Consider the following 15,128-nt stretch of genomic DNA (forward strand, 5'->3'; position numbering starts at 1 on the left):
AAAAAATCCTCTCAAACACATACTATTCACCAGTAGCCTGTCCTACACACAGTACAGTGCACAAACACAAGCACTCAAACTCAAAGACACATCCATTAACAGCCATCTTCCTCAGTTTGAGCCAGGCCCCTGTAACCCTCAGTGAGGGTGGGAGACCCCGCGCATTGTAGAGTGCTCGTTTACGCCACTCAGATGGAGCCATGAATCCAAATTGCCAATTATAAAGCAATTACAGGCAGCAGCGGGAGCAGACTCCTGCAGTCATTAAAGCAAAATGCCAACGCACCAAGCACTCCCTCCTTCACTGCCTTGCCTATCACCCCTCCTTTGGAAGACAGACTCACATCTCAGCCAGAGAGACACTAAAATACCCTTCTAACCCAGAGAAAGCAGCAGACATACATTTGTGCACAGCAACAAGCAAGTGTTTCTTGGAGACTTCACGGGATCCAGAGAACAGACTGGTGTGTGTATTTCCTTTTTCTACTATTGTAGCGTTCAACTAAATAGTAGGAAAAACCCCATCCAGAATCACTGTTTGTCTGAGAGGGACATTTTGATGGTGTTCATGTACAGCATGTGTGTGTCCTTTATGGTGCTCTGGCTCTTTGTAACCACAGAGTTATATGTGCTTGTTGAAGCCTCGCCGCGGAAATAGGAGAGTTGCTATGACACATCCCTGCTGCTGTCCCCCCCCCCAACCTCTACCCCCTCATCCCAACCTCTGGTCCACATCACCTCCCTTAACCTCCTCATTCTTTGGCAGGGTGGCCCCGAGCTGCTTGTGGGGGCACCACAAACCCAGTGACCCGACCTTTTCAATTTGAGCTTGACCTCTTACACACACACACATATAACACCACTGTGCAAAAGTACACAAACACACAGCGAAATAGCTACACTATACGTGGAGAGAAGTGGCGAGAGCTTCTGCCCCGATTTTTTTTTTTCCTTCGGCTTTTTAAAACTGCTATGCTGAAGGCATGACAAAAAGGGTGACATCACTGAGAGCTCCCCTGTCTCTTCAGCCCCTCCCAGCTCCGGCTGTGCCTTGAACTGCACAAGGGTCATTTCGTAAAAGCTACAGCAACAGAGGGTAAGGGTCAGGGGGGTTTCCAGGAGAGAGGACAATGGCCTGAATGCTACCACACATTGCTGGCTGGCTGACCTCCTTACTCACCCATCACTATCCCCCCTTCTGTCTGTCTCCGGGGAACCGTCAAAGTGTCGCGGAGAGTTTCCGCATGTTGCCAAGTGCTGTTCATAACCGTGCACTTGGCCTCAACCATTAGCTCTGAGCTGAGATAAGAAGGCTTAAAGCAAGGCCATAATCCATAATCCACTCCTTATCAAAGCAAGCAGCTCTCCCCCTTTTTCTCTCCCCCGCCACGTAACCGAGAGTGGGTGTCAGGTTGACAGCCAGAGGATGCACTGGACTGCTTAGGTGAAAGGGGTGAGGAGGGAGGTGGGGATGGGGGTGGGGGTGGGTCGGTGGTGGCTCAGGGGGCTGGGTTTGGGAGGAGCTGATCCAAAGACTAAGTGGAAGAGGGGCTGGAAGGGCACAGATGTTAGCTGCCGTTGAGGTTGTCACCACGATGTCCCAGTGGCAGCTGGCATTGTTTAACACATGGGGTGATGGGTTTGGGGGGGGGGGAAGCCATAGACCAGCCAGCTACGCCTCAAGTACATATGTTAAGTACATACTGCCACACTATGCGTTGCAGGCCAGCTACAAAATCCATTAATCCCACAAGAGCCAGTCGAGGTGATCTTTTGTACTGGAATACAGGCTGAAGAATGAGAACATCTGAATACTGCTTGAACAGACAGATAACAGACACAGAGGAAAATACCAAGAGAGAAAATACACCAGAAAACATTAGACAACTGAAAGAAAAAAAAATAAAGGAAGAGAGCAGACTCAAGGTCAATGTGAGGGGGTGTTTTGGTGTGGTTTTACCTGGCGTCCCTCGTTCCTCCACAGGCCGTTGCTAGTCTTTGTTGGAGCAATGGTGACTACAGGTGGAGTGTTTGGCACACTGTGGCCCGCTGGGGGAACCAGGACAGGTCCTGGACCAAGGGGACCCCTCTTGGGTGTACTGACTGGAGAGCTGTGGTTGGTGGCTGGGGAGGACACTGGAGATGACTCACTGCTGATGGAGGACGCAGCTGGAGATAGACAGAGACAAATGACACAAGGACAGTGAAAGAAAGTCCTGAAAAGTAAGGATGCTGATAGTCTGGGTGTTTCTCTACACATAAAAGGCAAATGTAACAACGCTGTGATCCTGTCGTGCCTTCAGACTGGGAATATAAAAGGGCTGCAGCACAACAATAGCAACAAATAACGTAGGGACACACACACACACAGAGGGCCAGATGGATGGCCCTAGGCCCCTATTATGAAGTGACAGTGATCAGGATGAGCAGCCTTGTGGAGAGTCACACAGCCTTGACATGCAGAAACCCCCCCCCCCACCACCACCACCACCACCACCACCACCACCACACACACACACACACAAACTCCCACACACTATAAGAAGACACTGCTTGAGAGTGAACAGCCATACTGTTTGTATATGTGGTGGTTGCAGCCACACACATGTGCACGCACATGCACACACACACACACACACACACACACACACACACACACACACACACACACACACACACACACACACACACACACACACACACACACACACACACACACACACACACACACCACAGGCACAGCCACAGCAGGTGGTGAGAAGCTGGCCCAATGAGCTTCTCCACTGCGCTGTAGCTGTGCCACATTAACAAAGCCCTCCAGGGAAACCCTGTAGTGCAGGGTCATGGTCTGGTCACATGCCTCGCTTTCCACACATCTCGCTTTCGCTCTCTCCAGTTCCAAAGCTCTCATATGATATGCTCAAATTCACGTATGTACATCAAGCAATTTCATCTTGCCAACCTCACAATTTCACCTCCCCCCATGCAAGCTACACCTTCTGTTCCTCTCAACCAAATCGACTGTCTTTTCCCTTCTGTCTTTAAAAAAAAAAAAAAAATGTATCCTCATGTCTTCCCTTCTTTTCTGTATTTTTCCATCTTGGCTCTCCAGTGTTTTAACCTGTGTGTTGTCTCTATGTTTCCTCTTTTTTTCTGCTTGCCTCCGCCTCTTCTCCTGACAGTGCAGTGTACTGTATGTCTCCTCCGCTCAGAGTGAGCACGGTATTACACAGTCAAACTGGGTCACAACCCTCTCAATGGGACACGTACTTTGGTGCTGCAAAAAGGACAGCATGTGTGCTCATCTGTGAGGGTGCAGGTAGTGTGCTTTTGTGCATCAACGTGCTCACATGCAGCCATGTAATAAACACAACAGAGGGGTGAAACCTCAGGCCAGTTTCAGGTCTGCCTTCGCTCCAATTATCAGCATCAGAACAAAAAACACAAACCTACACTCAACCGCCATTTCAACAGACAGCGTCAGCTTAAGGTAGGTGCTGTCAAGATATTGAACGATCTTAAACACTTCAATCTTACTACTACCACTAAATAATGGAAATAATCAATAATGGCAGTGAGCTGATGTCTCGGGGAAAATCTGAAAATCTATGTGAGTGGGGGTAAGACTGTCAACGGCGGTGACATGAGGAGGGGGGGGGGTCATAAAGAAAAAGATGTGTGAGTAAAAGATGGTGATGATACGTGTGAGGTGAGACATGAAAATGAAAAATGACAGGAGATGGGGAGTGATTGGGAAAAATAAATACAGCGAGTGAGAGTGCAAAAGAGGTGCGAGGTGAGGCAAGAGCTGGAGCGGAAAGGAAAGCAGAGAGATAAGGGGTGCAGATGGGTGAGTGGGTGGTGGGGGATACTGAGGGGGCAGTCATATCTTGTCTGCACAATGGCAATTAGTGGCCTAATCCTCCCCCCTCACCTCAGAGAGCCATTACTCTCCCCTGCAAGACTAGGACAATCAATAGCAGCCCACTCAGCCTGGGGAATGGAGCTACACTTAATACAGCTCTACTGTCACAGCCTATTCACTCATCTCACACACACTCACAACATGCATACACAAGGATGGGGGAACAAATAAAGCTGGAGGGAGGGACAAGGTGGTGGTGGGGGGTGATCACAGTGATTCTGAACTGCTAAGCAACAGACCTACTCCATCTATCTCTCTCACCCCATCTCCTCCTCTTCTTCCTCCTCCTTTTCCATGTAAAGGCAGAGCAGACGAGAGAAGAGGCAGGGCAGACTAAATAATTAAGAGAGCAGGAAGAGGAGCAGGTGAAGGGAAGAAGGAAAAACGAGAGACAAGGGCCGTCTACCAAGGGCTTCAATCTCTTCTTGTAGCACTAACAATCTGTGTACACTTCTAGGCATCCTTTCTTGATGCGTATCACTCACACACACACACACACACACACACACACACACACACACACACACACACACACACACACACACACACACACACACACACACACACCATCCACCCACCACCTCTTCATACACCTTCCTTCAATTTCCTCTGTTCATCAAACACGCAGTGCCTGCCAACCAGACTCTGCCAACCAGACGTAGATCTGTCTCCGGTGTCCAATTTTCATAAACACATTTACAATATATACAGCCAGTAATGGCTCCTGGAGATGTCTGAGAGAGTGGCTTCATGCTTGTATGGGTTCAACTGTGCATGCTTCCCTTAATCCTCCTGCTTTAACCACAGACAGTCATGTGTGTCCATGAGCCTCTTTCTTTCATCAAGCCTCCTCAAAGATTTCCTTTCCTACAATTTTCATCCCCCCCTCCTTCAATTTCCATACCAGTGTGTCTCTTCGCCCCTCCCTCATATCATACTGCCATGTGATAGGAGAAAAAATTATATATACAAGGAATGTGACTGGCACCAACCTGGTGTCATTTCTGCCATATGCTCCTCCCCTTCCATCTATACAGAGAAGATGGCCACACATGCTGGCCCTGTAGGGAGCAAGAGGAGGAGGATTGAAGCCTTTGTCCCCAGAGTCTAAAATAGGCTCATCAGCTCTCAACCTGCACTTCATTAGTAGTACTGATTGTCACTTGCTTGTCGTGTAGGGGTGTGTGTGTGTGTGTGTGTGTGTGTGTGTGTGTGTGTGTGTGTGTGTGTGTGTGTGTGTGTGTGTGTGTGTGTGTGTGTGTGTGTGTGTGTGTGTGTGTGCTGTGATGATGGGGTCGGGAGGGGGCTGCAGAACAAGAGGGGGGAAAGGTAGAGAGAGATGGAAAGAGCAAGGAAAAGAGAGAGAGAGAGAAGGCTGTCTTAGTCCCAAGCTGTGTGTGATTAATGTGAAGCTCCTTTCTCTATCGCCTCCTCTATTACCAGTCCCACTCTCCCAGACTGCCTCCACACTTGACCGCTCAAGCTGAGCCACACATGCCCAAGCACACATGCACAAAAGATACAATCAACAGCAGCAATAAACAAACAAACCAAGCTGTGGTCAGAGGCTATGGCCAGAGTCCCTGTGTAGATGGCACTCACACTTCGGCTACTGACCCAATGAAAAAGCCCCAAAAGAGTTGCCACAGCTCTTCAGTAGGCCCCATCGCTTACTGGCGGAGTTCAGCAGCTATAACAGTGAATCCCTGAGAGTGTCTGGAGCCTTGACAGGAAGACAACACCACACAAAAATGTGTTAGTGGTGCCAAACTGCCGCCTTCGATCCTCTGCCACCATCCTCTGCCACCAAGGATCCTCTGCCACCAACGCACCTCTGTCGAAACAGCCAAACATAGACAGCCTTGCCAGACAGAAGCTGCTCTCCTCCACCCTGCCACCCATCACATCCCACCCCGCCCCACCTCACCCCCACACCTCCTCCTCCTCCACCCTCTTCCCTCCCAGCATGCATTACAACAACATCAGCACTTAATTAAACAGTCCATTTCACACCTGGTGTGCATAGCAGTGCCCAGCCAACCCTGCATCCATATGCCACCCCACTAGCACGCACTCCACTTGCACAAGCCTCAACACGTGCACCACACAAACACACTGATGCACACAAACACTGCACACACCTGCTACTACAGTCTTGGCCATGCACTGACAACACAACACAAAGCCTGTAATCTGCATCACTGAGTTGGGGGAGGGGAGAGGCACACAGTGTGTGTTGCTGTGCCAGTGAGAGAAAGGAAGACCTTACAAGATGGCGGATGGAAATAAGAGGAGCAGTCCTCTGTGCCTTCTGCTGACTGTACAAACTGTATATTATTCTTAAATGCTACCTCACTACTGAACAGAGTCATGAGAGGTGTAAGGTTGCTGTGAAAATGGAGACAGAAAGGGAAGGGGAAAGCAAATGAGCTTGTTTGTGAGTGTTTCAGGGACACTCAAGGCCTGAAGGGTTTTGCCTTTGAGAAACACACACACACACACACACACACACACACACACACACACACACACACACACACACACACACACACACACACACACACACACACACACAGAGACACAGAGAGAGAGAGAGAGAGAGAGAGAGAGAGGCATGCACTGAGCACAGCAAGGCTGTGTGAGCTCCAGGCAGGCGCCAGATGGAGAGGTCAGAGACACACTGCCCCGCTGTCCCAGCATGCTCTGGGCTCCCAGAAACAAGGGAAGCCTCAGGCCACACACATACAAACACACTCACATACAGATACACACAATCTGACCAACACCTCAGGTTTTCACAAATCTACTAATTACTTCCTGTTCCTCTTTTTTCCAGCCAGTTCGTTCCATCTATCTTGTATTCCTTTATTCTCCCTCTCTTCATTCTCTCTCCAGGCAGTGTACTACACTTGGTATGAACGCTGTCATGAAACTCTTGTGGCGTTTAGGTGTCGAAGAGAGAGTGAGAAGAAACAACTCAGCGGATTAAACCCAGATCTGCCTAATTAATCAAATGTCAGCAGGTCTGCCTTTTTGAGTCAGCGTGTGTTTGCTTGCATAGTGTCTTTTCATGCAAGTGTACATTGGATGAGAGCGTGTCCTTTATGCTGCTCTGATACTCATTATCCATCACCTCCCCTCTTCAGCGCAGCACTCAGTACACAGAGCTATTCATTATACTCACCACAGACAAGTGACGATGTATGTGTCTGTGTGTGTGGGTGTGTATATAAACAGCAGCCGTGCTTAGGGTCTTAAATCAGTTCAGCAGCCGGTGGCAGTGATGCTAGTGCTCAAACCTAACTAATTCCTCAAGTCCTTAGGACAATGAGTCATGGCACCTGATATATACTGCCCTACTCACCTCAAAAGAATCAACCAGAGAAAAAGAGAGGTTGAGTCAAAAGGTAATGAAAGGCCAGCAGGCTGCAGCATGCAAAGAAATCTCGAGGCTTGCACAGTTGCAAAGACAACTGTTTGCATGTGAGGGGGTGTTTGGGTGTGTGTGTGTGTCGCCTATAAATACAGGGTCTGCAGACAGAGAAGTGTCTTGAGCTCCAGGTGCCCCGTGTGTCTCTGCCCACCCTGGAGCCGGTGCTCCCAACACTGGCAGTCGCCCCTTATTCCTGACGGCTGACTCACCCACACATTGCTACCTACCAAGCAGAACAGGCAGCAGGCCTAAAAAAAAAAAAAATAGCAAATAATAAAAAGGTGGTAAAGCTTCATCAGACAGAATCTGGTGTCTGTTTGTATGATACAGATACAGACAGGAGCTCTCTGCTTTGGTAGATTGTGAATTACAAATTGGATCGCGCACACGTGTTCTCACCTTTTTACACAATGAAACGGGAAAAAGATGAAGTATTAAAAAGCATGTCTGGGCAACCTGATAGCCAAGTGGTTATAGTGCATATGCTCTGAGCAGTGAGTCCCTGGTTTGATTCCCAGCTGGCTGGACCTTTGTCAATCCTTTACTCTCTGGGGAAACATATTTCCTGTCTATCTCCACTGTAAATATCAAATTAACAAAAAGCAAGACTGAGAGAATGCTATCCATGTCTTCTCTATAGCTGCATCTGAGCTAAAAAAAAAAAAAAAAAAAAAAAAATGGGAAAACAAGGCATGCAACAGAAATAAGAAGGGAAAATTCAAATAAAGGTATCTCTACAATAAAATGAAAATACAGGACTCATTTTTGTAGAGTAGATTTTTGTGTTTGATGGAGTAATAGAGAGAGAGAGAGAGAGAGAGAGAGAGAGAGAGAGAGAGAGAGAGAGAGAGAGAGAGAGAGAAATAGGGCTGGTTGAAGGAGTGAGGAGAGATGAAGAGTAAAAGGCCTGAGAAGGAGGTGAGGAGATGTTGGGTCTGAATGTTCTCTCTATGTGGGTAATAAATCATCTGCAGGGTTATGGGTCCCAGACTGCAGCGGGCTGGGGAGCAAGGTGTCCAGGGACAACCAGGAAGGAGGGGACCATCTGATTTAAGAGCCAGAGCCAGAGCAGAGTAAGGGTGGACAGCTGGGGTAGCTGGGCCTCTCTGGAGCCAAAGCATAGAGTCACACATGAATATGTACACACACATACACAATTATACATAAGGTCCACAATGACAATCTCCCTACTGAGGCCCGCATGTGTCGATTCTGCTTTATATGCTTGTTTGTACATTTTTGTATTCATAATTAAGCGACAATTGGGTGCATGAGCTAGGAAATTACTTGCATGTATGTATATGTCATTTAGAGAAAAGTTTTGCATTTGCCAAACCAACAGGAAACAGCTGCCAGGAACTTACAAATCTCTCCCTGAACACCTACGCAAAAATATTTAGATGGATGTTTTAGAAATTATGTTTTAGGGATAGTTCAGACGGTTAAAAGGTAAGGTGAGTAACTTGTAACTTAATCACCTGGTGCTTACATCATATTCATACAGCCGCAGGGTAGAGCTCAGAGAGATGGGAAATCTACTGGGCGTTTCTTGTATGTAGCCACTGACAAGGATGTATGTCTGATGGGGAACTGGAGAGCCAAGAAACGCACTCTGACAAGCACACCCAAGTGTACGTGGACTCACACACAGCGCATTAAGTGGGTCAGCTAGAGTGGTTCCTCTTCATACCCGCATCTCCAGGGACACCAACTAATTCAATCCTGTGTTGATATCACTTATTGCTATTAGCAGCTCTGCACGGCTATACATATTGGCCTTGGAGTGTACATGGAGGCACGTATATGAACTCCCCAATCCGGCTACACACACACACACACACTACATAAACGCAAAAAGACAAAATACGCAACCACACATCCTACAGAACGTACACAACACGTCATCCATCAAGTTCACGTATGAATCAGCAGAACAAGATTCAGATTTGATACAGCTCTACAGTTCTAGAGAGTTTGATATAACATGTTTACAAAATATTGTGCAATTTGACAATTACATTTAGCTGACGCTTTTATCCAAAGCGGCTTACAACACACTGATGGTACACCATCAGGAGAAAATTTTTTTAGGGTTCAGTATCTTGCTCAAGGATACTTAGGCATGTGGACAGGAGGAGCTGGGATCGAACCACCAACCTTCTGATTAACATGCAACCCACTCTACCGACTGAGCAACAGCCTCCCTGACAATGCTCCCCCCCAAAAAAAGAATAATCATGAGAACATATAAAACCAATCTGCAAGCTCTAAACCATAAGTTCATTCTATGACTTTGTAAGATGTAACAATTCCAGCTAAAGTAAATCTTAATACTTCATTTCACAAAAACACAACAGGAAATGTTCACGTTTGCAAAAACACTAAATGATCTGTCTATAAATTCATACTAGTCAGGTATTGCAAACTGAGATACTGTTACTATTTTCTTCATTAATTGTGCAACCAAACTGCTGCCATCCAAAAACATAAACTTAACAACTTCTTTTCAGTACATTTTTCTATGGAAATCTTCAGAATAGTGACCTCAGCCAGGCCCACAAAGTATAATGCACAAAAGTCCAAAAGTTGCCATCATTCTTTCTGTAATGTAAGTGCTCTTCCTAATGTAACTAGCATTGAGATCAACTCGACAGTGCATGCTGACAGTGGGTGGCTTTACCTCGGGGTTCTTCAGCCTGTTTTGCCAGTTTACGGAGGGCTGCAGCAAATCCAGAGTGAGCTGACTGGGCAGCTGGGCTTCCATTGGCTACGATGGAGCCGTTTAGAGGCGACGGGGTAAGGGGGCTGACTGTCGCCGTGGTACGGGTCGCCGTGGAGATCATTCCTAACGATGGTGACTTTGGCTCATGGCTCATGCCTACAAATGGACAAAAAGGGTGGAGAATGGGAAAGTATTAATGATCAATACTGCGTTAACAAAAGCAAAAAAGCTTGAGTCGTGAGGACATGAGTTATTAAAAATACCTCCCAAATACAAACACATATATTGCATTAATTGTGCAAAGACCAATGCAAATATATGCGAACAGAATAAGGCACAGAGACAGTCAGGGCAGAGCTTGGTGCTGGATTTGTGACAGCTGGGGCAGATGAGGATTGGTGGTGTGCGGGGCAGAGGGGCAGAGGGGCTTTGGTTGTATGGCTTAGGGTCAGAGGTGAGAGGTTAGGAGGGCGGGTCACCCTTCCTCTGCTCAAAAAGCTGCAGTCGACTGTGTGTCTGCCAAAGGTCCATGGTCACACAGTTTACACAACAAATCTACTGAGCATGCTCCAACATTACAGGGGTGATATGTTACAGTGCTATACATGTTAACAAATTCAGCGTAAACACATCAAGTGTGATCCCTGTTAAATTGTAACAAATTAGCAACTCACTGGCTCTCTCACAACTATATAATTTAAGAAAAAGTGTCCAATTTATATTAAGCTTGATCCAATTAATGCTGCCGAGGATGTGCTACAAAGATCCTTCTCTAATCAGGAAAAAAGATAATTTTAACAACTGTAAGATGAGAGAAACTGTGATGTTTGAAAGATATTTATAAATTTTGAACAGTTTTGAAGGAATTTGAGGATTTCTTAAGTCAAGGGATCTGAGACTTACAGAGCATTGATATAATTATATAAACCATTAGGTCAACTGACAGAAGATGAAAAGTTAATGCCACATATGAACATGCAAAGATGCAAAGAGATGAGCAAACAGAAACGAATATAAACAGTGAATTTATGTGGCCTTCTGGGCTCACATTGTAGGCACTCTGTGGTGGTTGAAGGGGCAGAAAGGGTGAGCAGGGCCAAGACGGCTGTCCTTTTCCTTCCTGTGTATGTGTGTGTTGAAAAATGACACCATGTTGACAGCCCCTTGGTCAGTGGAATGCCTAAATGCCAGAGCAGAGTCTGATAGCCTTACATGCTCAGGCAACACACACACACACACACACACACACACACACACACACACACACACACACACACACACACACACACACACACACACACACACACTAAGGATGGATCAGAGGACAGTGTAAATTCAGACTAGTGTGTGTGTGTGTGTGTGTGTGTGTGTGTGTGTGTGTGTGTGTGTGTGTGTGTGTGTGTGTGTGTGTGTGTGTGTGTGTGTGTGTGTGTGTGTGTGTGTGTCAGACGTATTAACCATTACACTAAACTGTACACACAGGCTGGGGATTGTTCAGAATTGTCCTTAAATCAACATTCAAAGTAAACTTCCAGCTTACACACCGACATCTAAGACAGAGACACACTGAAATGACAGTTGCTTACTAACAGTATATCAATAGCACAATTAAATAAGTAAGAGTTATATCCGGGTTTACCCCAGGGGCTGAGATGGCTATAAAAAGATCATGTTCCCTCCTGAGAAGTGAGCAGAGGCATAGCACTGTGTGTGTGTGTGTGTGTGTGTGTGTGTGTGTGTGTGTGTGTGTGTGTGTGTGTGTGTGTGTGTGTGTGTGTGTGTGTGTGTGTGTGTGTGTGTGTGTGTGTGTGTGTGGCGTGTATTTGAGTGGACACACAGTGGCAAGTCAGGCGTGAGAAAGTGAATAGCATTCCCAACACCTCTTGAGTTTGTCCTGCCTGTAACCTCCCAGTTACCTAGTGCACTTTGAATGAACCCAGCAAACAATTAATAACGGAATCAACAACAACGACTGCTGAACAACACCCGCAGTTGATAGACTGGCAAACAAGCAAAAACACAGTCCAGTCCCAGTCCAATAATGTGACTTTGTCAAGACAATAGAGTATTGTTCCTCCCTCTTTGGAGAAAGTCAGAAAAAGTCTGAAGAGAGTAAAAGATATAAACAAGGAACTTTTTGCAAAACTAACATACTGTAGAGGCAGAGCACATTGTATCTGAGGACTATATCAACCGCACATGTAAAACCACAGTACTACAAACACTAACACATGCCAGTAACACAGTGAAAGAAGAGACAGACAAGCACACAGCTTGACAAATATACACACAGAGGCACACATCCTGAGGTCTGGCAGCAGTTCATGAACCCCCCCCCCCTTCATAGATTAAAAGCGTGGCCGAAGCTCCTTACTGCACAAAGGAGTGGAGCCGCCTGGATCCCCCATGGCTGCATCTTCATGTTGAGCCCAGCCCAGAACGCACCGGCAGCTACCAACAGGACATGCACCATCTTCCTGCTCCTCTCTCTCTCTCTCTCTCTCTCTCTCTCTCTCTCTCTCTCTCTCTCTCTCTCTCTCTCTCTCTCTCGCCCTCCGTCTATCTATCTCCTCTTGCCCGTCCACCCTCTCCCTCCCTCCCTCCCTGCCTGCCTGCCTTCCTGTCTCTAGCACTGCAGCTCACAAAGACCGTTTAGAGCTTATCTAACAAAGCAACACACCACACACGCTGCCTATCTCTCCCCTCCTTGCTCTAGCTCTAAGTGAGAAAACAGAAATTCTTAGGCTAGCAGCTGCTGAGATGTCACATGACCTCACCCCCCCCTTTCCCTCACTTCCACCCCCCTCCTCACACTCTCCCTCACTCCTCCCCCTCCTCCCCTCTCAACCTATAATTCCTCAGCCATTTGTAGATAACAGACACAGGCATGCATGCCCTGCCAAGGCGAATTGAAGGAGGGGGAGGGGAGGAGAGTAGAGTAGAGAGAGTAGAGTAGAGTAGAGTAGAGTAGAGTAGAGTAGAGGAGAGGAGAGGAGAGGAGAGGAGGAGAGGAGAGGAGGAGAGGAGAGGAGAGGAGAGGAGAGGAGAGGAGGAGCAGGAGCAGGAGCAGGAGGAGGAGGAGGAGGAGGAGGATGAGGATGAGGGTGCTCAGCTGGTCACAACATCTGACCCCAATCCTGGGGAGTGTCTGGCATGTAACTGTGTGTGTGTATGTATACATGGATGGAAGAGGAGCAGGTAGGCGCCCCATCCTTCTTGAGACAAAGAAAAGAAAAGAAAAACAGAAAGAACTTAAGAGAAAGAAACAGAACAAGTCCTGGCCTGTGTCAGGAGGCCCTGCAGCACAAGAGAGAAAACCTTTTGTGTTGGACTATCTGCTTAAATTCAATTGAGTTAGCTTTATTAGCACCATTGTTCTTTCACACCTGAAAATCCTCATTAAAAAGTTAAGTGAAAGTAAAGCAGCTGTGTCCAAAACAAAACACAAAAGGAAATCCTTCTCTCTAAATCAACCTTTACCATTTTACACCAACAAGGAAGTCATACCAAAAATGAATATGTGAAGTGTAACCTTTACAGTAGACAAACACAGGCACATAAAACAATTACTAGGAACTGTTATCAGCGGGGAGGTGACTTATGTCTAACAGTGGTCTGGAGGTGGAGGACTCAGGAAAGAGGTAAAAGTGCAGGCTTGACTTCCCCTCTGTCTGTTCTGCTGTCATTGCAGGGGTGTGAATGAGTTGTTTCTTTAGTCATTTCCTCCTTCCTGCACTTGCTATTTTTCTCAGAACAGCAAAGGAGTAAGTGTGCAAGGGTGATGACAGGGAGAGAGAGAGAGATAATCTTCAGGGTAAAGCCACAGGGTGGTCAGAACTGTTCCACAGGCCACTGCTCGGAAACCTCCTTTCTGTTCCTCAGGCCAGGGTCCGTCTCCACAGAAAACACAGGACTGCCTGCCACACTCTAGATAGATAGATAGATACTTTATTAATCCCTCAGAGGGAAATTCTATGTTAAAAATGTCCTTGTGTCTCTCTTCCACCGCTTTCTTGACTAACATCATAAAGATCACTCTGCTGCTTTTGAAAATAGATCATATCATGGCAGGATAGAGTGACTCTCTATCCTGCCATGATATGATCTATTCAGGGGGGCTGCAGATGCTTACATAGCTTTCCCCAAAATATGGCTTGTTCGGTCTCCCTCTGCTGGTACTCAGAAGCATAACTCATGGGGAATCCTTTTGGCCAAGGGGTAAACAATTTCCCTTGTTCAGGACTAGCTTTTTTGCATGTTATCCCTCCATCTCTCTGCCCATATTTCCTGTCCACTCTCCGCTGGCTCTTGTCCAGTAAAGGCAAAATACAAAAATAGGAGTCCAGCTTTTCAAGAAATTGCAGAGACCTTATATTCACACTTTAAAACGCTTGACGAAGGAGAATGATGAGTGGCATTTTTAGTATCACGTCATATGTAGAGAATAACATGGGTAAAACGTTACTACAAAACATTACTAAAACATGTACAATAGGACTAAGGGGAAATCAATTGTGTTACAGTTATGTGTGTGGACACAAGACAGAAAGAGCTTTCTCTACTCTGTTTCCAAATTGCTTTCTAAACTGGTAAAACACAAGGAATACAAGTGAGGGCTCTCTTTTCAGAGTAAGTAATGAGGAACAGTATGATCTAAGCAACCCAGGGTGAGTAATGTCTTATGAATTTCCAGATAAGTGAGCCTGCCTCCACTTCTCAACATCACTCAGTTACAGCCCACTCAGTATTTAGGTAATCTGTGGCCCAACATTATTCAAACCTCCAGCAGATGGCATTGTCTCACAGTTAATCAGGGGAGTCTTCTGTCAGAGCATGCAGTATGACACAGCCCTTGCATCAAGTGATACACAAAAGTGATATGGACTTAAAATATATTGTGGTGGCTCATGAAAATGACAAAGGCTGCCACTACTAGCAAGGTTACGCACCTAAATGGAAAGCGCTTAAGAGATATGACTGGTTTAGATCTTTTGGCATTGCAGCAAGGGTTAAAACATTTTGCTGACAACACAAGGGGTTAAAAGAGT

The 15,128-nt window shown here is 46.5% G+C and overlaps 2 protein-coding genes across 5 annotated transcripts in view; both read right to left on the minus strand.

Annotated features, from left to right (window-relative positions):
• The window catches only part of dbndd1 (dysbindin domain containing 1), a 191,637-nt gene extending 177,176 nt beyond the window's left edge, over positions 1-14,461 (minus strand). Inside the window, exon 1 of the mRNA XM_069693630.1 lies at positions 14,449-14,461. The gene's annotated coding sequence lies outside the window, so the exon portion shown is untranslated. The remainder of the gene's footprint in view (positions 1-14,448) is intronic.
• Positions 1-15,128, minus strand: part of gse1b (Gse1 coiled-coil protein b) — a 175,715-nt gene that overhangs the window by 18,943 nt on the left and 141,644 nt on the right. For 3 of the 4 annotated variants that reach the window (XM_069693620.1, XM_069693621.1, XM_069693623.1), the window contains 2 exons: positions 10,039-10,236; positions 1,961-2,169 (listed from right to left, as the gene is read on the minus strand). In XM_069693620.1, the coding sequence (XP_069549721.1) occupies positions 1,961-2,169; positions 10,039-10,236 (407 nt within the window). Of the gene's footprint in view, positions 1-1,960; positions 2,170-10,038; positions 10,237-12,454; positions 12,645-15,128 lie in introns of those variants that run through there. The other variant, XM_069693622.1, reaches the window with a different exon arrangement.

The sequence above is a fragment of the Brachyistius frenatus genome, unplaced genomic scaffold, assembly GCF_029030835.1.
Source record: "Brachyistius frenatus isolate BFR_SWC_R1_liver_20210118 unplaced genomic scaffold, ASM2903083v1 Contig_15, whole genome shotgun sequence".
Lineage (NCBI taxonomy): Eukaryota > Metazoa > Chordata > Actinopteri > Embiotocidae > Brachyistius > Brachyistius frenatus.